The sequence below is a fragment of the Cyprinodon variegatus genome, unplaced genomic scaffold (genome assembly GCF_000732505.1).
Source record: "Cyprinodon variegatus isolate N-32 unplaced genomic scaffold, C_variegatus-1.0 Scaffold539, whole genome shotgun sequence".
Lineage (NCBI taxonomy): Eukaryota > Metazoa > Chordata > Actinopteri > Cyprinodontiformes > Cyprinodontidae > Cyprinodon > Cyprinodon variegatus.
The window spans coordinates 206,299-231,588 of record NW_015150992.1 but is presented as its reverse complement, the minus strand read 5'-3'; the positions used below and the strand labels follow the sequence as shown (position 1 = coordinate 231,588).

At 38.3% G+C, this 25,290-nt stretch overlaps 1 protein-coding gene across 1 annotated transcript in view; it reads right to left on the bottom strand.

Moving 5' to 3' along the window:
• Positions 1-25,290, bottom strand: part of lhfp (lipoma HMGIC fusion partner) — a 75,809-nt gene extending 50,519 nt beyond the window's left edge. The window contains exons 1-2 of the mRNA XM_015391378.1: positions 24,993-25,290; positions 22,969-23,469 (exon numbers count right to left, since the gene is read on the bottom strand). Coding sequence (XP_015246864.1) covers positions 22,969-23,353 — 385 coding nt within the window. The 5' untranslated portion in view covers positions 23,354-23,469; positions 24,993-25,290. The remainder of the gene's footprint in view (positions 1-22,968; positions 23,470-24,992) is intronic.

Genomic DNA, 25,290 nt, shown 5'->3' with positions numbered 1-25,290 from the left:
ATATGCAAATGTAAACGTTTACCACATGCAGTATGCATTGTGCACTATGAATATTATTTAATATTATCATTGTTATTTTTTAAATAATCATCATTGTTTCCTCAATCTCCTTGGCTTTAAACCTCATCTTTCTTTTATGGCCACTCTCAAACTGCCTGTACAGCACGCAATCTCCTCACTTTAATTGGTTAAACAAATCTATTTGCATGTTTTAACATTTACACTGCAATCCACAATAGGCCTACCTATTGCACTTGTTAAAACATTACAATTGTAATTTATTATGGAATCTTTGATGATGAGATTTGCAACTGAGCTGGAAGTTTAACTTCCAGCAATAAAACAGCTTTAAACATGCAGTCAGAGCTCCTAGGAATAAATTAGACAAGCAATGGTTAAAATGACATAGTTTACTATGAGGCCAGACCTACCTTAAGTCCAATTAAGAATCTGTGACAAAACTTAAGAAGATGCTGTGGGATCTAAATTCAGTCCGACTAGTTTGAACTATTTTGTGGAGAAGAGGGAAAGAAATGCTTTCTGTAAGTGAAAAACTGGTTAAAAAATGCCAAAAAGTGTTATAGCTGTAAATGAAAGATCGTTATACAAGTGCCAACTCTGGGAAGGTTTAATGAATTCAAATGCACCCCAGTCTGATTAGTACATCAAAAACACATATGCATCACTCTCCTTACTGTCCTACATTTAGTTGATCTATGACAAAAAATATCAAGAAAAACGTTTGTGATTGAAAAGTGATTGAATTGAAAAGAAGTGCAAATACTTGTGAAAGATGCTAATAGAAAATTTTGTTCATTTCTTGGCATTAGGACAAACATTTAATTGGGAATAAATCCAGTTTCTGAAACAATGCAGACTACAGAGCTTTGTGACGGCAACACTGACACCAGGCTCATGTTGCACAGTCTTATCAGAAAGTTTAATTATACAGGAAACATTTGAAAGGATTTGTGATGATATTCTTCATATACTTTGGGTGAAGTTTCTGCATAGATAAGCAGCAGTGAGACGGTTCTTCCACAAACGAAAAAAAGAAAAACAATTCTAACTCTTTGTGACTGCAATGCCTGAGAGCAAACCGAATTATTGCAGAGCTACAGACACAATGGAGGCAGGAGGACATGATGCTGCGATAATAACAGACAATTACTCTCCAAAAACCCAGCTGGGTATTCCAGGACCTCAATATACCACACTGCAGCCAGAAGTGTTTTTATTGACATTTTGTGGGTACCATTGGAGTCAGTTTACCAGGTGTCTTAAAAAATAACCTTCCTGCAACTCCTGCCTTTGAATGATGTTCAGTGAAAACTATTAAATGACTTGTGTCAAACTTACCCACCTTTTTTATATCCACCATTGCCAGTGTTACTAAGGAAAAATATATTTCTTGGTCTGTCAACTGAGAGAGAAAGATGCTGGTGGAGATATGAAGCAGACAATCAGAACAGTACAACCCATTCTTTGTCAACACATGGTTGGTCTGACAGCCTGCACTGTGTTAGCGATGGTGTCTTCTCAGCTTCCATTATCTCTCTGTTTGCACATGATGAGCTATTCGGCATCTGTCATGAACAGGGCTGAGAGCTCGAGCCCGCACCCTGGCCACCTGCCCGGTCTCAGTGGTTATCTTCAAATGTCAGGTGGTGGAGCGCATCACGGTCAGTCACAAACACGTCCAGCAGAGCGGCTTTGACCAATTTCATGGTTTCAGACAGCAACTTTAACAGAGATTTAGAGATGTTATGGAAATTAGCATTGGCTTTTGAATTGCTTTCGTTTTGTAGGAGCAGTTTAACCAGTGGCTGACTTAAGGACTGGTTATACTCCAGCAGCAGTGTGTCGCAGTGAGCTTGTCACAGAAATCTTTGATTTATGCCCTATTTTAAAGCTCTTTTATTCCACGCCACAATGCAAGATGGACAATCACAAACTAGCTGTGGGTCTAGATACGGGTCTAGAGGCGGCGAGGAAACGTTAAAATGCAAGGGGCAAGTTTGTGCGACAATAAAGGGACATGAGGCCGAAAAATAGTGGGGATCCAGGTGGAAAAAGGGTCCCAGCGTTCTTGCGCACCTCGCTCTTCTAGCTGGTCGGACTTCACAAGTCGTTTTCCACAATGGCGGTCATACAAACAAAACAAGCCGGTAAGGTACCAAACAGGAAATAAGGATCGTGTAGAGCAGATATAGATTTGACCAATCAGAGGCCTCCTATTTGCGGTGCTGGCTGCGCTCACCTACAATTTTGGAAAGGTGCACCAGAGTGTCTGCAGAAGGGGAAGGGGGACATTTGCATTAACTGCGACACACACGCAGACGACCTGGATTCTGAGTACAAGTCAAGCTTTAGTGGGTCATTGCAAAGACAGGAGAATCTACTTAATCTGCTTTTACCGAGGTGTAATTATCACTTAGCATAGATTGTTAGTGCAACCAAAGTATTGCAAAGTGTACTTAAAGGTATAGTGGAGGATTTTCGAAAAATATTTGACAAGAACCGCCCTTCACTTAAAAAACAAAAAACAAAACAGCACATGCACAAACCTGTACCTGCTCCCGAGAGGGAACGCCTATTAAACGCATGCCAGAGCGTGCACAAGGATAAATTAGCTCTGTTTAAAAGTTGCTGTTTGCATCGCTCATACAAGTTTACTTTCAAAAAGAAGATTTGCAATTTTTCCACAATGTCAGACTCACCACCGTTTAGTGAAAATAGGGACGAGCACGTAGCACGGCATTACGTAAACATATAACCAGAATGATTGAAAATTCGGAGGACCACTTATTTTGATGATCCACCCGTAACAAGTGTGTGTGTGTGTGTGTGTGTGTGTGTAATATTCAAAATGTTTTTTTGCTGCAGTAGGAACAGTATTTGCTTTTCAGCGTACATAAGTATTAAATCACAATATACAGTTTTCTACAAACAAATCAAACAATATGCCTAAATTAAACTCTCAATATCAATTGAACTGAACTGAGCCTTTTAATAAAGTAATTATATCTTTTAATGCCTTAAGAATTGCCTACTGACAATGCTTTTTTTTCTCCAATGCATAGTATACCAAATAGAATTGTACTATGCTTGTATCTTATGTTTTCCAGCTTTAACAGGGAAGAAGGAGGCTGAAGGAAGGAGTGGGAGTTACCTTGAGGGGAATTCCAACAAAGAACCACCATTAGAGTACCCCTATCGGGAGAGTCATGACAGAGACACATTCAGTAATGATCAAGGCTTAGCTGGCAGGGCAGGAGATAAGGAGATGTGAACGATACCCCCCTAACAGAGCTATACGGTAAAGCTCTCAAAGACCTGACTACACATATAATCACTCTATAAAAGGGAACCCACATCCTGCTAGACATTCACAGGTGACAGAGTCATCTATTGGTGTCTCTTTACCAAATTCACCCAAACTCGGGCAATAACATATTTGGACTTTATGACAGGGTTTATGTTTTTCTTAAAAAAAAAAATCCATACTCTTTGCTGAAACCAAAATAGCTCAGACTCTGTGAAATAAACTTGATCCTGTCTTTACTTTATTCACAGAGACAGGAACAACAGCACAAAGCAGACAAATGATAGCGGTCAGTGTTTGCGTTATCTTGAAGCTTCTCGGCAAAGATTGGTGTTTTCATTACGTCGGCAAGCTTATAAGAGCTGAAAATAACTTCTACTTAATCATTTCAACTGATCCACACCATCACCCGCATGAGACATCAACTCATGGGCCAGCTGAAGCAATAGCTAGAATATGTGATTAAAAAGCCTGGGGTTCAGGCTCTGTATGAATCTAAATCACACCCAGGAAAACTCTCTGCAATATTTGGATGTAACTGGAGCCAAGTTGCCATGGCAGTGCAGGGAGTCCACTACGATAGGCCAGGGAATCACAATGGAAATCACAATGACTCAAACTCTGAGACACAGCATAGAGTAAACTGGTGGATCAAAGCGAACCTTTGTTCCCATATTCCCTCTGGAAAACAGCAAAACTCCGTTTTTAGTTTCAGTTTTCTCAGATATTTTTGTTTTTTTTTTCACTGAAACAAAGAGATCCTAGACATGAGTGAAGAAAGAAGTGTATGAACACTCAAGAGAGAACATGTGACTAATGGTAATAAAGTGGATGAAAGTGGCAGCGGTGTAGGCGGAGTGGGCATGGAGCACAGACTGTCTTCCTAATGTTCTTTGCTTTTATAACAGGTGAAAAAAAACAGAAAAGGTATCATGGCTGATATCAGAGTCTGCCAAGGACTGTGGAGCTATTTCTAAATCACATCTGACTCAACTTCAAACAGCAACACTTAAGTTTATGATCTGATATGGATTCATTTTTCTAATGGCATCTTTTTGTGCATCAATGTGAAGTTCTTCCACAGAGGGTGGTTTTTTTTTCTCTATATTTGGTCAGCAGCTCTCAACATTTATAAATATGTTCAAATAAGGAGAGAGCAGTCTTTTTTTCCTGTTTATAGCCTCTCCCTCAATCCTCTGGGAAGAAGCTTTCTTTGTGCATTCCAGAAGCCTTATGTTATGCTTAAACAAGATTTTATTTTAAACCTGATGCCTTACAATTTAACAAGCCACTATGTCATATGACGAGAAGTGTGGTGAGCCCATCTACAGGCTTCTTATTCCAAAACACCTTAGCAGTCTGTTTGACACATATTCAAAATAATCTATATACACAAATGTTTCCTTTAATTAATTTTATAATATAGCTGTATAATAAAACAGGCATATCAAATTATAAGTAATTAATTTTGGTAATGGGGTCATTTTAGCCTGTTATTACATGTTTATTATTATTAATAGAAAGAAAAATAATAAAGGAATATGAACAAATGCTAATTTCATTAGTTTGAACAGGGGATGCACAAAACAAAATTTTCTTTCCTGGTGATTGTGCCCTAATAAGTAAAATAGTTTTCTATAAAAATACATTTAATAAAAATGTATTTTGTTTAAGGTTAAATTTTAACAAGGTCACTTATTATACTACATCATACTTTTGATGTAGTTTTTAATAGTCTCCCCTGTAGTTTGTTAAACAACATTTTTTGGCCTGGGTTATTTAAACATATCCAAAGGAATCCTATAGTGTTTTAAGATTTGCTTAATCATTGCATACTTTTTTTTGCTTCTTTTGTGATTGTTTGGAACCTGAAATTAAATAGACAATCCAGCTTCAAACACATAACTACATGTATATTTTGAAATACATGAAACTAAAATCATCTAAATGAAACCCATAAAGGTTCTGTCTGGAAAGGTAGTCCAATTATTTCATCTGTTTCATGCCAGAAGCTTGTTAATGGAAGCAAAAATTGGCCAGTAAGCGGTGAACCAAACATTAGTGAATGAACATATGCTGTTGAGCATATATATATATATATATATATATAATTCCCAAGATGTTATCGTGGTTGTATTAGTTTAGAGCAATTTTGCAGAAATCCTTGGTTGCTATATGAACAATTTTAACCAGATTTCAATGGTGAATTGCAAAATAAACTAAAGTTTAATTAAAACATAATTAGAGGATTTTAAGCGCCTGAAGTCTAATAATAAAACCCCATATCTGTTGATAAACCAAAAGTAAATTCGTTTTCCTAAACAGAAACCATGAGTTAAAATGCAATATTACAATAAAGCTATATTTTCAAGTGCAAACTGCAGAGATAACCTGAGGCATTTTTTGTTTTAGATTTGTATATGCCTTCTTTCTGTTGCTAAATATTTTCCCCTTGTTTAAGTTCAGTTAAAGGGCAGTCGGCATTCTGCCATTTAACTGTAGAAGCCTGAAAACAATTTGCCCAAGAAAGACCAAAATAGACCGGGGGATCTGAGTGGATTGCTACCAGAAGGGTGTTGCATTGCCTGCAACTTGTAGCTCAACCTGTTTATCTTGAGCAGCCGATCTAAAGCCATTAGAAAACTCCAAGGACTTTTCTACATATTGACTGTTTTCCTAAATTCTCTCCTCAGTGACAGCACCCTGCACTGCTGTGGAAACAGGATCCTATTAGAGAAGCCCACCCAATGGCTGCTGACCAGTCAGAATGAGAGCCTTGGGAAGTAAAGCAAAGCTAAATTCTACCCAAACAGTAAAGAATTCCCAGAGTCTACAACACACACAGCCACAACCCACAAGGGGTTGATTATTCACCAGCTTATGTCGGCCTCAGAGAGAAGGGAGGAAAAAAAATGAGGCACACAATTTTTTCCCCAGGACTTAATTTCATGCAGGACATTTGCAAGCTGTCATTCTATGATAGTGATGAGAATTATGTTTAGCGTATTACTGCAATTTATCCCCCTAAAAAATCGTGTTTTTTTTTTTTTATTCTGTGAAAATTTGTACAAATTTCAAAGACAGTCTTATTTGTATTGATCCCTCGCCAAACAATCTCAGTCACGCCGTCTCTCGGGGGAGCTGTCATTTTCTCGTTCACATGAGCTGAATTTGTAATGGGAGAGGAAATAAATAGTTGACTCTGTTATCATTCAAATCACAAACTGAGCAAGATGTAAGGATGTTCATTTGAAATGGCTCGTTTTAAATTTGTGGTGTTGATCTGAGGCGAGGAGTGGAATATATTTACCTCGAATTCCCAACATTCCTCGAGGCAGACAGGAGAAGGAGACGCCGGCTTCAGCTGAGAGGTTATTGATACACAGAGCCAAGTGCAGACCGACAGTGGATATAAAAAGCTGCAGCCCATGTTAAAATACCAGGTTTTTATAATACAACAGAAATGAGACCATGATATAATCAAAACTAATGAACAAAAACACTTTTAAATTTGATGTGACTTTTTTTAATCCAAAATTTACATGAGTTGATGGTATTTTGATTTTAAAACAGGACCGGATTCATACAGTAGATGAAAAATAGTACTCTGACCTCCTTCCCTTAATATGTCCAAAAAGAATATCTGGATGTTTGGAGTCAATTGAAACATCTACTAAATTTGGTGGTAGCTACATGATGCAAAGGATCAAAAACAGTATTTACAGCAGCTGACCTTAGTTTCATAGATGCCAGGTGGAAATGGGAGAATACATGCAAGTATTAAATCACAGGCAGTTTAATACATAGAATTATTATCAATGCGGTTTTATTTTATATATTTGTCCCTCTAACATGTTCTTTTGTTGAATAATTAAGATATTTGTAAATTAGAGCATTTTTATCAAAATTGTCTAAACATTCTAGGCTACAAAATCTCACATTCTTAAAAGGGTGGGCTGACTTTCCTGCTACAGAATATCCACTCAGACGTATGAGAAAATGACTAATTCGCCCTTCAAAGAGTTGACCTTTTACATGAGCAGCTGCTGTCCTTAGGTCGACAAGGTCTCCTGACAGACAAAAGCCTGGGCACAGGTGACCCACATCCCCTGCTGATCAGATCATCAGCTGCTTTTTATGTCCATCTCACCTGTTGTTGGTGTCTGGCAGCATGTCTGAATGACTTTTCCCAGTGGAGTAATCTGATCTAATTCTGAATAAATAAAGAGGGGAAACTCATTTAGATTTTCTGAGCAGGCTCTGGCTGCCATCCTTTATACCTCTAACCCACTGGAGAGAAAAAAGGGATTCCAAACTAAAAGTGAAAAGAAAGAGACTCAGAGAGTGTGTGCATTACCTCTAAGGACATGGAAGGATGCTTGTATCAGAAGTTTGAAAGGGGAAGAAAAAAAGATAGGAAATGACTGAGGATGTTCTTCAGCCAATATAGAGCCTTTCCTGCACTGTGCTTCCTTTTAAGTTGTGAAATGCCTCCGTATATCCAGTGTGAGTTCTGCTTTCTCTCAGCTCTGCTATTTGACCCACCGGAGGGCAACACAAAAAGAGGTATTGACCCCACATTCCCCTCACCAGGATGAACGGGATAATTAACTGTAGATTTAAAGGCATGGTGCCTCTGAGACAGTAAAACCAGGCCATGAATACTGAGCAAACTACTTTATCCCACAGGACTTAGAGCCAATCTATACTTATACATTTATTCAGCCCCTGACTTAGTGAGAGGTGTCTAGTGGGTCAAATGCAGGCTCCTCCGTTATCCTCTTTATCTCCTATTGGACACAACATGTGGTGTATGTTTTCTTCCTGGTCTTCCGTTTGTTCGCGTGCTGAAAGGAGTTTGTTCTTGTTTTCATAGGTGACTAAAGTATTGCTCACTGTTGGCGCAGGATTCAGCAGGGACATCAAACATGCCCTCCACAATGTGTGTCACCTCTGATACAAAGACGTAGAGCCTCCACCATCTGTTAGGCATCTGTCTGCTGGGTGATTCATACGCTCACACATTTTCACTGTTTCAGGTGTCTGCAGCAGGGATATGTCATGTTAACAACTAGTTTTTATCTTCTTTGGTCTCTATCACCAGGAAGGCAACAAAATAAAAATAAAAAATTGCTAAAAAAACAGATAAACCCGAAAAATGCAATATGAAGAATACATAGCATAAGTTGCTAGGTTACCAATTTGGCTTAAGTGACTAAACGCAACTTCAAATTTAAAAATTAAAAATCTAATCATTAGAACCCTGTTAAGATCTAATTTTTTGACTTGTTAGTTTTCTTTTACAGCCACAGTTTTGCATTAAATTTCGGTCTCATCGGATAATCCACATGTTTGCTATGTCTCCTATGAAGCTTGTAGGAACTAAACGTCATCTTTTTTTCTCACCTTAGTAGTGGATTTCTGCAGCTTCTCCAAAATTACTAAGGACTTAATATTTGCTTCTCGGATGATGTTCTCGGTCCATGGTCTGCCCGTTTAGGTGTTTAGCCATCTTTTGGTAGGTTTGCAGTTTTGCCAATCTATTTTCATTTTCAGATGATGGATGAAATAGTAGGATGTATAAAGCTTTGCATAATACTTAAGCTAAAAGAGTATCCAATGAACTACGGTATATACGGTATAGGTTATATTAAACTTTTAGGTCCTGATTTTCATATATTCTAAATATGGAGCTTTAAACTGCATCTGCAAAATAAGTGAGCATGTTGTAAGTGATCTTCAAAGATAGAAAGATTTTAATTAAGTGGAGGATCAGACTTGCAGGAAGATTAAGCTCGAAACAGCTAGATTTCATTTATTTGACCAAAAGTATTGCAAATCCAGTAAGGTCAATAATAATTAACTGTTCTCTGTGCAAAGCCCTGAAAAAAATCACAAAAAATGAAAACACTTAGGGAGTAGAAAGTTCATCTTGCCCCAAGTGGGGGATGTAGACTTTCTGCCCCTCTTGTTTTCTGTTAATGTTCAAATCCATTTATTTTATAAATATAACACATTATTTAGGTTTAGATACACTTTTGTTTTAATGCATAAAGATGTTTGCTTTCTGCTGCACTAATTTGCATGCAGGCTTCTTTGCCCCAATAATACTATTCCAATATTGTTATTTCCAACAGCCAGAATATATTCTAATGCGGACAGACTCAATCTCTATTGCCTGTCATATCTTTTTTGCCTGAAACCCCACAGAAAATTTTGAAGCCAAGTTTGCGCCTGACTTTCAAACATGCTAAATATGAATGCAAAATCTGTGCACATAGATTTTCAAGTGTGAAGCGATTTTCAGGTGTGATAAATTGCTTCAAGGTGGTAAACCTTAACATCTATGTATCCTTCTCCCATATATTTTCTGCAGTGCTGTCAATAACGCATGATCTGCATATTCATGAAGGAACGTACACAAAAAAGGTTGCGGCCACTGTTCCACTCAATTTACACACGCAATTGATTTGCACCTGGTTTGTAGATAAGCTTTGCTCATGCTATCTACTTTGCATGTGGTTTTTATACATGCAAACTTTCTGAAGAACTAGCTCTTAATGTTATAAAAGACCATGCCTGGGCTCCTACTAACAGGGGTTTAGGTAGATTTATAATAATGTGTATAATGGACATCAGCCTTAGTTATTTTCTTCCACTTTATGTGGTTGCAGCTTAAAATCGCTACCTCTGAATAACAGACACAGTTTCAAATCCTCAGCAGAGCATTTTACCCATTTACTTGGCTCAGGTGTTGTGATAAAAGCTGCTGCTGGTGCCAAACAAAATACCAGCAGGAGTACCACGACTTAGCTTATCTTTAATGTGACAACTTTCCATTTTTGACGTGCTGCCCTAAAAGTGATACTGAAATGTTACAAGGTATAAACTGAGGCTCCTTCACGCAGACACACACCAGATTATCTCTACATGTTCACAGAAAACCACCCACGTCCTCAGAACAACTGTCTGAGCTGCTTTGGAGAAAAGTAGTGCATACATATCTGAAAAGAACCTTTCAGCCCACCAGTCTGCAAGTGACTGTTTGGGAAAATTATTTTTCAAAGAGTATAGCTCTAAATTAACAATTACGAAGACGGACACAAACTAAAGGATAATAAATGCTCATGGGTTAAGGGCAGGGGCACAGGTCCATACTGAGGATTCTACATAAAAATCACAATCTTAGGCCATTTTAAAGACATTGAAAATTTGACTACAAGGTTTAAAACAACATGTCTTGAATTTGTAGTTTGTCTTCCTTTTGTCTCCCACCAAACCTGTAGGGGGAGCTCTACTTTAGTAGGGACAAAGAAGAATGCTAGCTGTCGTTAGCTTGCTGGCTCGCAGCAGTTAGCCTGATACACCAGACTAAATGTGAGATTAAATGTGTAATTTAGTCTGGCCCTGATGAATGAGACATCATAAGAGTGTTGTTGAGAACAACCTGTTGTTTTTCAAACCATATCTGTGCCTACTGGCCAACGCTCTGACCAATGTGCGCAACATACTGTGACGCAGTAAGCGCAACAGAAAGCTGGTGGGGTAATGTAAACAAGCCTGTTGGTAAAACAGCAAATACGTCCTTCTTAAAAATTAATGAGGGTAGAGCCTCTTTCTGCTCACGTTTCAATGAAAACCCCAAATCTAATCCTTTCCAAACTGATTCCAAAGCTGAGTCAAAAATCGCCATCAGAGTCCTTCACACACGACTTTGCCGAGAGAGGGTCGCTGCAGACGGGCAGCATTAAATCGGTAAATGGACCATATAGTGACGCTTTAAAGTATAATATTCTCGTCTCAAATGATCTTAAAACATACTTTTATTGAACAACAAAACCAGAAAAGATAACTTTTAACTTTCAATGGAGTGCTCCATTAAAAGCTGCTGTTGAAGCAGTACATGCTACTGTGTCGTGCAGCTTTGTCATCACGCCCTCAAAACCCCATCCGCTTTGCATCCAGAAATTCAAAACACATTACTGCATTGTGATTGGCCCGCCAGTTCTAGGGCCTGGGGCATTGATCGAGGCTAGACCACTCGCAGGCAAAAAATATTTTGGCCGCTAGCGAGTGGCGCTAGTTTACTAGGCTACGCAGCAGTAGGAGCTTCTACTAAAAGATGGGACTTCTTCAGCTCTTTATTGCATGAGTTGAGCCCAGTCTCTTCATTGTTTTGGCAGCTTTAATGCGGCAAATTAATGTCAAAATCTGTGAATGTTGTTCTCTGTCGTGCCTGCTGTTACCATGTTCTTGTGTTAAATGAAAATTAGCCCTTTATTCTTTCATTCCCAACTTTGACTTCCCCCTCTGGAGGTGAGGAAAAATCCCCAGAAAAGCTGCACCTTGTTATAAGCCACATATGGTTCAAAGCGTGGGGAAAAAGTAGCAGCTTATGGTCTGGAAAATGCGGTATTGTGATTATATGTCAGTATCATGTGTTTAAGTTATGTTTTCATTTAACTGCTTTAAGAAAATTGCACAATGATTGCACAGAAAATCTGCAAAAATATTGTGAATGCAGCATATTTACCTAAAAAGCAGTTATTTAACTAAAAACAGGAGAGAAACAAGTAACTGAGGGAATTACAATACACCACTTGATGTTCGCGCAAGAGATCTTTTTATAAGAAGTTTTGTGAACAAACCCTGGACCATTTTTGAATCTCAACCAAATTCCTGTGCTTCCTGAATTCATTCATCTCTGCTGTAAAGTTCCTTCTGCTCTCTGTTTTTACAGCTGGAACCATGTCAGACATGACTGCAGACACACCACACACATTTTCTGGAACACTTTTGTAATCAGTGACAAAAAAAACCCAACGAAACTGCTCAATATGCAGCACGCCTTTTGCTGTCCGGCTAAAACAACGACTTAACACAGGGGTTTACTGAAATAACCCTTCTTTCTCTCCCTTGCTCCCCATGCTTCCTGTTCGACAAAACTAAATCCCTGCTGATGCTTGGCTTTCCGCCCCTTTCTCTGTTACTTTCTGGCTTGTTATTTTAACATGATATTTTTATATCTATGCTGTTTTTTTCTGTATTTCCTCCTGAACCCTGGTCAACTCTTTGGGTCACTGCTTTCTGACCTAGTCTGAGCGAAGGAGGAGATGAAGGAGCCGAGCACAGAAAGATGGGTGAACCGAAAGCAGAAATAGGGGGAAAGGTGAAATCAGAGTTAAAGACTGTAGGAACTGAAAATAAGACAGAAAACTAAAATAAGGAAAGAACAGAAGAAGGATAGTCTATAGAGGAAAAGAGGATACACTGTAGCACTGGGGAGAACAGAGCCTCTGGCTCTCAGGCTACGTTTCACGGCTCTCTAACTCCAAACACCCTCAGATTCGGTGGGGGTTTAAAAGAAATGTACGTCCAGGAAAAAAAAAATGCTTCTGGGCTGAATGAGCATATTACAGTGCAAGAGTGGTCTGTACTTTAGGTGATCAATCAACCCAGAGGAAGAGAGATCCACTTTACAACCATTAGAGGCCGGAAACATACCCAATGAAACACCATTACACAAACCTCACGTTCACAGCAACAAAAAAAAAGGAAGGTTGTGGCTTAAACATATTTGCTGCTGCAATCCAATTCACTTTATTCAATCCGTTACAAGACAAACAAGACAGCACAGTTCATCATCATCATCGCCCTACCAAACTGGCAGCTCTGTAAAGAGGAAGGAATACAGTGCATCAGGGAAATGTTTACCCAACTCTCCGGAAATGTGTTGTGATATGACACCATTAAACAAAGAGTGTCAAGAGACAGTGTTCCAGACAGAAAGATGAGCTCTTTATCCTGCAGCCTTCCTCATATGGATGCCATTTCTTGCTGTTGTACCTCTTGAAAATGAGTGCCGGGGGTGAGTGGAAGCGCACATTCTGGGAATGGGTGGGATCCAGCTGGCAAGAGCTCCTGAAGCCGACACAAGGACAAAGCTCCTGGCTGTGCTGGTATGGCTTTGACATCGGACAACACCAGACAGAGCCAAACAACCCTTGGCAACATTATGGTTACAATAAAGACCGCCCATCTGTAATTTATAGACATGTCTTTATACCCATAAATGTGGCTCATGTCCTTGGTATACCCTTAGCGCCTCAAAGGGAGTGAAGACAGACGTGGTGAAGTTAATTTCACGTGAGCTCGCTGGCACACAGCCACACTTCAATATTACACTTTGTGTTTAACAGGTCACCTTATCTGGCAGCAACATACCTAAAGAAGTTGCAAATTTAAAGAAATGGTTCAATCTTTTTGAAGAAAGACTTCCTTAAAAGGTTTTGAGGTAACATTTTTTAATCTTATGGCCTCTCCATTTATTTATTTATACTGGAGACTAAAAGTAACCAGAGGCTCAAGATCAAAACCTTCTTCTACTGTCATAACATATATCACTATAGTTTATGTGAAGGACAGTGATATAAAGCTTTAAATGTCCATGTGTTCACATAGAAGCATTTATTTACAGTGGCTCTCAAAAGAGTAAACAAATATAAAAATGTCAAGGGAAAATGAAAATGTATTATAAACCATCTTTCCATAAAATCTAACATATATCCCACATACTGCAAGTAAGAAAAAACTAATCTATTAAAAAAACAACAACAATCTGTCAACCCTCAGTCTTGTTTCATCACATCTGCCATCAATAATTGTGAATCTGAATAGCGGTAAATAAATTCCAGTTAATTAAGTTGTATTTTTATTGCCATTTGCATCGATAGCTAAAGTTAGAGTTTGCAGAATGGTTAAAAAGGATCAAAAGCGTGTAAGTGAACAAATTTATTAGGCAAGTATCTTTCAAGGCTAACCTTTATACTGAGCTCCAATCTTACAAAACCCTGTGGAAGCGTCGATCCATAATACCAAACGCTTAATGTGGAATAAGAATAACACTGCATACTACTGGCTAAACACTTTCTCTAAAGGAAAACAGGGCAACTGTTCCATCAGACTCTGGGATAAATTATTCTCTAATGTAAGTTAGTTTTTGTCAACACTGGTGAAGTTATAAATGATAAGCAGTTTTGGTAAAAAAAAAAAAAATGTAATGCTTGAAAGCAGAAAACTAAGAGGTTATCACTATCGACCTAACACCACCTGAAGAGAGCTGTGGGAAACAGATGTCCTCACAGTATGAGAGAGTTAGAAATGCAGTGTAGGCAAATATTTTTTTAAGTCAAGATGTGTGGTGCAGGTAGACTAACACCAAATCAGGCTAAATTCTACAATAGGAAAGAAAAAAGGGCTTTGATAATGTTTTAGTTTAAACAGGTTACTTAGTTATCCCTCTTTTTTTAATATACATATTTCTCCATCTAACATAATTGCTTTGCACAGCCATCTGTGATATTCCCATCACAAACTGAAAGCCAAATAGTGTTTACAATAAGTGCAACTGTCATATACTGTATAAAAGTAAAGCAGTGGTAAAACATAAATACTACTATAGCTGAGTTGTATGCTTGAGGGACATATTTCACAAAACCTAACCTATTTAAACAGTTTCACAAGAAAAACAATATATTTTTGCCCAAAAATAAATGGATAGAGTGCAAAACCTACTGCTGTATCATTCAAATCTGTATCAGACGGGCTCAAAGCTGCAACAAACTCCATAGGATTCTTTCTAGTAGCAGACACGTCACTATTCAGACAAATATAGCTTTAAACCATCTTTTAACATTTGTTTATGAGAACAGATGTTTTCATTCAGATTTAATTTGAAAATTAACATATATTGTGTGCAATGGTTTCATCACTTTTGATGAGGGATGTGAAGATACATGAAATCTTAACAATATTATATGGTTTAAACTACTCAATTAAATCAAACTTAGGAAGCAACATTGATTGACAATCAGTTTCACATGCTGTTGTGCGAATAGAATAGACAACAGGTGGGAATTATTGGCAATTAGTATCAAGACACACTCCTGACTGATGTTTTGGTCACTTTTGAATGTTGGTGGTGCTTTCGCACTCATGGTAGCATGATATGACTCTCCAACCCACACAAATCCATTAAAAACTTTGATTTTAAAAGGTATAAAACGCCTCCAAAAGGTATTGTTAGTTTTCGGAGATTCCACGCCAGTGTATGAAAAAAATGTAGCACACAGGAGTAAACACAGCCATTCAACCAGAAAAATAAATGGTGAAGCTTTCCCAAAAGGCACCACAGCCAATTATTTGATATTTCAGATCAACTGTATCTTCAGTGGAGGCGGGGTGAGAAGTATTCAACCAAAGCTGCCAACAAATCTGTTCAAACTGTGGAGGTGAGAGCCAAAGTGCAACACTTTCTGTGTTGAAAATATGAAAGTTTGATCAGCTTCTGCTGAATGACAGTTGCTTATTTTAACGTATTTAAAACCTTAGAGAATTTATAGGTTGGAATCTAAAGTTTGCAAGATAAATACATGTCAACTAGAAGATGAGTTTGTCGTTTTACCCCGAATATCTCACAGGGAATATGAGCTGCATGAGAAAAACCCTGATTTTTCTGATCTCATTTTATCAAAGAACTGTCAGAACTCTTGACTAATATCTAATGTAATAAACATTAAATGTCCCTAATCAATAATTTAGTCTCATCTCACACTGATGGTATCACATTTTCCCTACCAAACTGAATTTTTTATTTTTTTTTCCAGCATTGACAGAGAAAATTAGGTTCTTAAATTCCCTTCTGACCATAGTACTCCTTTATGCTACTGAAAATGCTGCATGGAACTATTTCAAACCTGAGCAAAATCCCTGAGGGATGCAGCACCTCATGAGTTCACATAAAAGCAACCTACAAGAAAGTCCTCTGTGTCCCCACCGCCTGCTGTCCCGACAAACTCCATAAAAGGCCAAGTGCAGGCCTTCATGCATCACAGTGTTTGTCTTGTTTTCACCTTCAGTTATTGAGGACTCAGCAGTTTTAACACGTCCTCAATGAAATATAGGCTGCACCCTCTGGCTTCCAGCGGCCATCTCGCCTGACATTTTTATCAGAAGCTAAAATGAGTTTGGTTGTACTGATATTCTCTCCAGGTCAAAACAATGTTCAGAGAGATAAAAAAAAAAAAAAACTTTCTCCACTTTGACCAGTAATGTTGTCTTGGGTTTATCCTAGAAAGTATTTTTTCCTAAGCTTTGTCATTATGCATTTGCCCCAACTGGAAATAAGTGATTTCCCTTTCTGTGGACCCATCTGTCCAACTCGCCTTTGCAGAATTGTTCTAATTCAACCACAATGGACGGTCTGTGGGCGTACATGGCCACTTTAAGGTCATGTCACAGGATCTCAGTAAAATTTTAATTAGTGCTGGGATGGACTTGATGTCCTTAAAGCTATTTTCCAGCTGCATAATACATTTGATCCTTAACTTTAGGTCAAGCACTGATGGCCAGACATTCATTCCCTAATTCATGGTTACCTTAGTTTAAAACAAGTCTTCCAGATCCCTTAAACAGCAAAGAAGGTCCAGATATCACCCTACCGTCATGTCTTGTTTAATATTATGTTTATGAAATGATGCCACATTTCTTAAGATGGTGAGTTTTTGACAAATGTTAGACAGATATCTGTATTGTTTTTAGTTAACAGATTGACGAATTATGAACTCTGACTTTCAACAACGCCAGTGAGTGGGTGCTTCAGTATTTGTGTGTCCCAAGTCTGTGACATCATTAATGACCCCTCACACCCCCACCATGGACTGTTCTCCCACTGCCCTCTGGGAAGAGGCTTAGCAGCGTTTCATGCAGGTCCAGCAGTTTCCAAAACTGCTGCTTCCCCACCGCCATCAGGCATCTGAACTGTTGATAAAACTCTAAATCATGCCACAGACTCTGCATCACACAGACAACACCAAACCAAAACATAATTGCTTAATTGCACCATATATATTCAATGCTCTGAATTTCCATATCAGTGTATTTTTTGCACCATGTTTTTTTTCTCCCATACTGCTTACATGTGATCACTGCTGAAATTTTAAGAAATGGAAATGTCATGAAAGCTGTACTGAACGAAATCTTGTTTTGTATGCACTCTGTGTGTACAAAATGACAATAAAAGTTGTCTAAGATTTTCTTTTCAGTTCTTTCAATAAATCCTGGATGAATCATCGATGTTGTCTTGAAATTGTTTTTTTTTTTATCTGCCACTCCTAGGAAGTTTTGTCACTGTTTGCTGTTAATCTAATCTGCGGTTAATGACTTTCACTGTGGTCTCTGGAGTCCAGAGCCTAAGATATCGCTTTGTAAACATTTTCACACGGTAAGATGAGAGCAATTTCTTTCTTTTTTCTTTTTTCCAGATCAGCTTGATATGGTGTTGAGTATTTTTTCACAGCACTGCGCCATAATAAAGGAACATTATGATTAATTATAAAAATTAAATTCAAATCCAATCATAAGAACGAAAATGTTTTCAGTTGCATTTTACTCAGAAAGATACCCATTATAATGTCAGTTGCTTCTGGTGAGAACAGATGCTGTTTCCTTTTGTTATTTATCAAACAGACTTACACTAATTGGCCGACTTACTATATCTGAAGGCAAAGCAACAACAAACATAACAGGTTTGACAGAAAAATAGGATTTTAGCATTTTTCTATCTGTTCTGTCCCAGTTTGAAATACATTTTAAGATTACACAGTTAAATTATGACTGGCTTTGGCATCAAGTCTATGGTATAAATCAATTAAAGCCAGTCAGACAGTAAGGGAATTAGGCTGTCTTAGTAAAGTTTTGGAAATCTGAAACAAAAATCCAGATGTTTGAACTTGTTAACACATGTTACTGAAACTAATCTATTTAATCATTCTGAGAGGTCGCCACAGCGAGGACTCGGGCATATTGCAACATCTGCAGATTTTATACATCAATGAAAATATTGAGCATTAAATCTAAAGGAATTTTTTGAGAGGTAAGAATAGTTACAAGATGTCAAATCCATTCGACAGAACTGTCACCAAGGAGGAAGATAATTCAGCAAATAGTTAAGAGAAATTATAAAAAAAAAAAAAACTTAACACTGAATCATAAAGACAGCCATCTTTTCTCCAGACTCTCTCCTTCCATCTTAGCAAAACTATTTATATGAAGTTCAGCTGTACATTAAATCTGTTTTAAAGCCTTAGCTTTAGCTGCTTATTGGTTTTCATTAAATGATTTCCACAGGCTATTTACACCAACTAAGAGGAAGCTCAGATACCAAAGAGCTCTGGAGAGTCTGCAATCAGAAATATCTGTAACTTTCAGATGAAATGATCAGATCAAATCTTGGACACCTGAAAAATAAGCTGATTAGCCTTCCTGATGAAAGATGTCCCCACAGCACGATGCCGCTCCAGCGTCTTTTCCATGCGGGTGGTGTCTTTTTGACCACAGGCAGCATTTAGCATGTGCAGTTTTCTAATTAACTAAATAAGAAATCTAGCACTGTTTCTCATATTCAGTTAAAATATTAGAAACCTGAAAACATCAGTCAGTGTCCTTCATGTTTCTGATGTTTTTTTGGTTCAACATATATGAATATCAAAAGAGTTCAGATGATTTATTTATTAGAAGGCTTCTGGAGGAATCCCATGACACGTTTTCAACCATGATGTTTGAGCTTACTGCTGCAGGGACACTTACTGGACACAAGATGCAGAGACCTGGATTTTGATAACCCTCACTTTAACCAATCAGGTGAAGCTGTAGGTTTCTTTAACCTGTTGGAAACTAGTCCTCTAGTGTGATCTTGTCTTTCGTAGCTAAAAACTGTTTTTCATAGAGATCTACCTGGTATTTAGCTCTATCCTAGCCCCGATTTAACTTTAACCAGCTTCCATGTGTAATTTTTTGTGTAATCTTGTGCTTTTTTTGTTGGTCTGTTGCAAAAAAAACAACAAATTACACTGACGTTTGTGGTTGTTGCATTTAAAAGGTTCAAAATATATAAATGCTGTATTAAACCTACTGTAAATCAACTTTGTAACAGAGGTAGTGCATAAGAGGAAAATAGGTTTGGGGTGGCCTAAATCCTGGCTGTTAAAAACAAACCTAAAACAGCTTTTCCTCCTGCTGTGCAGTTCTGCTTGAAGTGCCCAGAAAGACAGGGCAGGCCTCTGCAGGAGGCAGAGGGGGACCAAATCCCTGACAACCAAATCTAAGTCAAGAATCTCTAAATGTCTAAACCACTCGCCTGTGCCACATCCGTTCCAGAGAGTGCGCGTGTGTTTAACTAAAACAAAACAAAAAAAAGCTGCAAAGCAAAAGAGGAAACGAATGTAAATCAGTTGAAGCTCTCAAGCCTTTGATTTATGAATCTGAGGATGCTCCATGCTGCGAAAAAAATCCACAGACATTAGCAAGGAAAAGACTCTGGAGCAACATTTACTTCATTGTGCTGCGATGAAACAATGGTGGAGTTTTCCTGTCGGGAGCTGCAGTTAATCATATGAAGAACTAATGAAACCTTTCAGGTCTAATCTGTTCCACGAAAATATGATATATAGCAAGATTTTAGCCTGATATTTTATTTGTAGCAGCCCCCTTAACAGCAACAGCATCCTACAGCAAAACGCTTTTAATTAATCGTCCACAAGGGGATCAAGGAATACCCAGAAGGATGCATTGCACGGCCCCACCATCAAACAGCCAAGCGCTAGGCTCACACTTCACTTTTGCTGCTCATCACATTTACTTCCTCTCCCTGCTCCCGCTAATCACAATATCTGATCACACTTCTCAGCCCCCCATCTCCGCCTGTTTCCCTGCAGGACTCTGCAGGTTTTTCACTGCTAATAAGAAGCGAATGCCGAATGTTTCAATTGCTATCTCCCTCAACCACCCTCACCCGCCAGAATATCTGTGCACTCTTTTGGAAGTGACAGAAGACAATACATGCAACAGCCCACTGAGCTTCTCAGTTGTGTCGCCTCCAATTAGCCCTTCTGAGACATCTCTGCCCTTTGGCTCGCTATAGCATTCAGGATGAAAGGACCTGAGCGGCATCTCTTGTATTGTACGTCGACTCTTTTCACTCTCCCACCGTCTAAATTCATGCGTGTCTGGATTTGTGGGTCTGCAAGTGGAAAAAAAAATTGGAAGAAAGACGGGCAGGAATTTTTAATCCCACCAAATATAGCAGCTTGCATTTATGTGGTAGCTTCGAAGCTTAAAAGAAGCTTTCCTTATGTAAAAAGGGCAGACTTCAGAGTAACCCAAGCTGCCTTCACCTTAATCATCTGCCTTATTATACATCATTAATGCTGAAGAGGTTCCCAAGAAGCTAAGCCTTTTAGAATTAGGACATGGTAGTCTTCTGTAGATTTTTTTTCTTCTTTTTTCTACTGGAAAAGCCTAGCAGCTCCCTAAAATCAGCTTGCAACCTGCTTCTCTGGCCCATCATGTTTTAAATCCAAGTTGAAGTGATGGGGATTGTAAACAGCAGAGTGGTGAACCACAGTATGCAAGCAAACGCTTTCTGAGTTAATGAGAGGGGCTGGAGCGCCACAGCTTCTTAAACTGGGGCGAGGGAAAAAATTTGCAGCTTCAGTGGAAGCCTTCCCTCAGACCTCCAGTCCCAAGAGAGCACATGTGCAAAAAAAAAAAAAAAATCAAATAAATAAACAGTGCACACACACACACACAAAAGCCAGTGCTGAACCAAACTGGGTCTAATTGACTGCAAACAGACAAACAGATGTAGTTTCTGCAACATTGACAGAAGTCTGTTTCTCTGGGAACATAAAGGAAGCAGGGACTTTTTTAAACTTAAAGAATCAAACAGAACTGAATTTTAGTTTATCTGCAACCCTAATGGCTTTCCTTACCTTTACAAGCAAAGATTTCGGTATGCAAAAAGGCCAAGTGTTCAAATGTAACCCACGTGCAGTCACACACTGCAAATACAGCAAGCTTTTCCTTCATTAGTTATCCAGCTTGATGTGATATGCTTTAAAAACCCTCCCAACAATTTGGCTTCATTAGAAAACAGCAGTCTGCATAAAACATCAAAACTATCAAAAGGACTTTAGAGGCACAATTGAGAGCTCAAAGAGAGACTTCATTTCCTGTGCAACAGAGTAAGAGAGGAAACAGCGGGTTTACTGGGAAAGAACAGCAGGAAAAAAGGTTACAATATTTATACATCTTTGTTTTCTCACCACCGTTTTGTTAAAATCCCAAAAAAACTGTTTTAATACAATTCATCACCTTTATAATAGTATTTATTTATGGCTCTAAAAGTACTCAACAGTTTGACATATGACTTGAGATGCATTAATACGAAGAAGTTAAAAATGATATGGATGGATAATCTTTGAATTCCTAAACTATAAAACAGAACTTTCCTGTCATTAAAGCTGCCAATCTTTCTGACTATTGTTCTATTGGTTTTTCAATTCTCACATTTTTCTCATATTTCTTTCCAACATAGCTCAGAAACAGTTTGATTCGATAAAAGCATTAACTAAAAAAGTTTTCCCTTTTCTGGTCTTTTCACAGATTGTTCAATTTAGTCACTGCTATTTAGAGACGCTACTATTGCGTTCAGTGAGTATAATTGTTGCGTACTTGCTCTGCATTTTTCAGCTGGGATTAGAGTAGGTGGACGCTATGTAAATTAGGGGTTAGTCTTAAATTTTTTTCTGTATCTAGAAGCTTTGCTTCCAGGATGTACTGTAGATTCATTACTCTTTCCTGCTGAAGAAAAACATCCCCATATCAGGATGCTGCCATCTCCAAATTTAAGTCAGTTTAAGGTTGAGTTTTCAGAGTAAAGTAAAGTCTAACTTTTCAGCTCATACTGCCAGCAATTCCAATATTGATCAAAGTGGAGCACTTTCCCCCACATTTCTGTTCCTCATGTGACTTAAGGAGGCATTAGCCTGGGCATCCTATGGTTTTCTTTCCACAGTGACCATTCCTTAACTTGGAGATTTGTGGAGTGTCCGGTCAACTATTTATTTTTTTTACCTTGGCTACAGATCTCTGGGGAGCTCTGATTTAAACTCATCTCCCCCTTTGGCAGTCACTGCTCACTCTTTTCATATGTGAGGTGATGAACTGAGTACTGCTCTCTGAGAGTCCCAAAGCTTCTAACAATGTATTATAACCCAGCCCTTGTTTTACAACCCAGTTTTACACCTAAGCCATATGCTGTTGTTTTTCATGTTTATGGGGCTGTGCGTACAACGATTTTATCGAACCAATAAATGTTTTTATACTTATATTACAGTCCAACTTGGTGGACTGCATTTGCTAATTAGGTGATTTATACAGGTAATGTGTTTCGCTGGATCTTGTTTTTGAGTATTGAGTACTAGAGGACAGGGAATTGAATACAGTATAAGAGAAATATTAAACCTCTGTAAAATTTTCTACACACTTTACAATTATGTGCCTCCTTATGTTGGTCTATTGAATAGAATCCTAATAAAAACAAACTTAAGATGTTTTAGGTACAAGAAGGTTTAGGTTAAGACAAACCTATGCTTTTACAAGTTGCATTCGGATTGTTTTGGTCTAATTAATGGTTAATTTGTATGAACAGTTTTTTTTTTGCACACCACGGACTTATAAAGTAGAAAGCAGAAAACAGGAATCAGAGTTGGATAGTTGATCCCAGAAGAAACCAAACTGCTCACCTCCAACGAACTGGATGCCACCGGCCACGCGTCCGATCGTACGAGAGATGAGGTCAGAGATGCAGCAGCCCATCACACCTGTGAGGGCCACCAGCAGTAGGAGGCCGCATCCCACGCCCGTCACCACTGTGCAGATCCTCCAGTGCAGGCTCGGGATGCCATGGAAGGAGGCGTAGCGGCCGCATTGCTCCACCATGACCGTGATCTGTTTCTCCTCATCTCGTACCGGGTATGAGCAACGACGGAAGGTGCCAAAAGACACAGGCTTGTCCATCTGTGTTCCCAGCAGCCAGTACGGCATGAAGAAGCCAACGCAGGAGGCAGCAGCACACAGGAGTGACAGCAGGGCCCAGATAACACCAGTGCACGTAAGACTAGACGCCATCGTAAATATAGTCACTGAGCAGGACAGCAGTTAAATGAGCAGTTGCTGTGTTGCTGGAGGGCTTGCAGTGAACATTTAACACTTGTGGTCTTCACCTTCTCAGTGACTCTGGATCCCTGTCAGGAGGAGGAGAAATATAGATTGAGAGCTGCTTCACAGATGCTTCCTTAAAACAAGCTGTGGAGTTATAGACCAGAAACCTAATTTAGCAAGATGAGGGAAAATAAAACTAAATAGTGTTATGCAGTCTTTACAAAAGCATAAATACAAAACAGAAAGTGTCAGAGGGTAATATTTCTAATTATGCAAACTTCTTTACTAGCTTAGTAAGACCCTATAATTGATTGCTGTTTTTTATATAAAAACATAATTAAATATAGACAAATGCATTAGAGAAACTGCTGTTGTTTATGTTAAGATCCAAAACCTTATAGATTAAATATAATTGTGATTTGATTAATGGTAAACAAACCGTTGTCATGATTTAACTCAAACTCAAGCAAATTGTTTAATCAATTTAACTTAGATTAGCAAAATAAAAGAGTAATTTTTTACATCCCATGCATTTATTTCTTTTTTTTTTTTTTAACCCTGATAAATTAGAAATGCAAAGATAAAGGCATTTTGTGGCTAATTTAGGTTTCTGGTTCTTCAATTAGGCTATTTTATTTATTTATGTTGTCAAGAGACAGAAAACAGTTTTACAAGGTTAAATTAGCCGTATATTTTATAAAACGGTAGCAGTTTTCTGAATCCATAGGGACTGCCTTATGAAACTTAACATTTTTAGCAAACTATATGGCACAGATGAGCATGTTCATAGGCTTTATATGATGGAAATTCATTTTTTTGATCAATTCAATAAAAAATTAAAAATACTGAACCTTTGGATATATTACTGGAAATTTGGACTGTTTTGTCTTTTCAATTATCTGCAATACAGGAATGTTAATAAACCCCCTTTTTGCCCTATTCCAGTAGTCAAATAAGTATAACACAGAAAATAATCAAATATTATGCAAGTTTTTGACAGAGATCGTTGTTTCCGAAAGAAAAACTAAGACATTGCATGTTTCTCCCTATCTGCAAAAACAAAACATAAAAAAATACATGCTTATCTGCAGAAAAGGAAAAAACAAGTATAACTTCAGTACTTCCTGATCACTTAACAGAGTCTTTCATGGCCTAATTTTTAGACCTCCCATCTCTGGTTAATTGTTTAGTGCATTCTTACAAAAATGTTATATAAATATTTTTGGTGCAGCTTGCAGGATTAATAACATGTTTGATGTAGTTGTATTTAATGCAGCATATCCCATAAGATATGATTATTTGTTAAAAAAAGAACACTGCGTTTCAAATTCATTCATAGTAATGTGCATGTTTATAACACACAGGTACACGTGTCATAGTAAAACTTTACACACTGTGGTTTATGGATCATTAATTAACTATGCACCACCAACATCAACTGACCCTGGAAACATTTGGCTGAGGAATCAGGTCCCTGCAGGAGCTGCCACTTCTTCATGAACATGCAGTGATTTCTGGTTAGGGGTGACCTCATGCAACACATTTTAGCTTTGACTGTTTCTGTCTGAAAAGATTTACAAGGCAGATTAAAAGGTTAAAATCTTACATGTTGGAAGACGCGGGGGTTTTAAGGTGCGCTCTTTTATAGCGGCTGTTTACATCTGCGGAGTCCAGCTGTGTTTGGGTCTGAAAGCAAACTTTTCTCCAGCCGAGGAGGAGAGAAAACGATTCCGATCGAGTAAAGAGTGGATCCAAAATACGGTATATAGAAAAAGTCACTGCAGAATCCTTCCACGCCAATGTCTAACAGCGAGAGCTTGAATCAATGATTTACTCCTGCTTGGTGCGAGAAGGACGAGAGGAGCGGTGCTCAGTGATCAGGCGGACTCCAGATCACACATTCC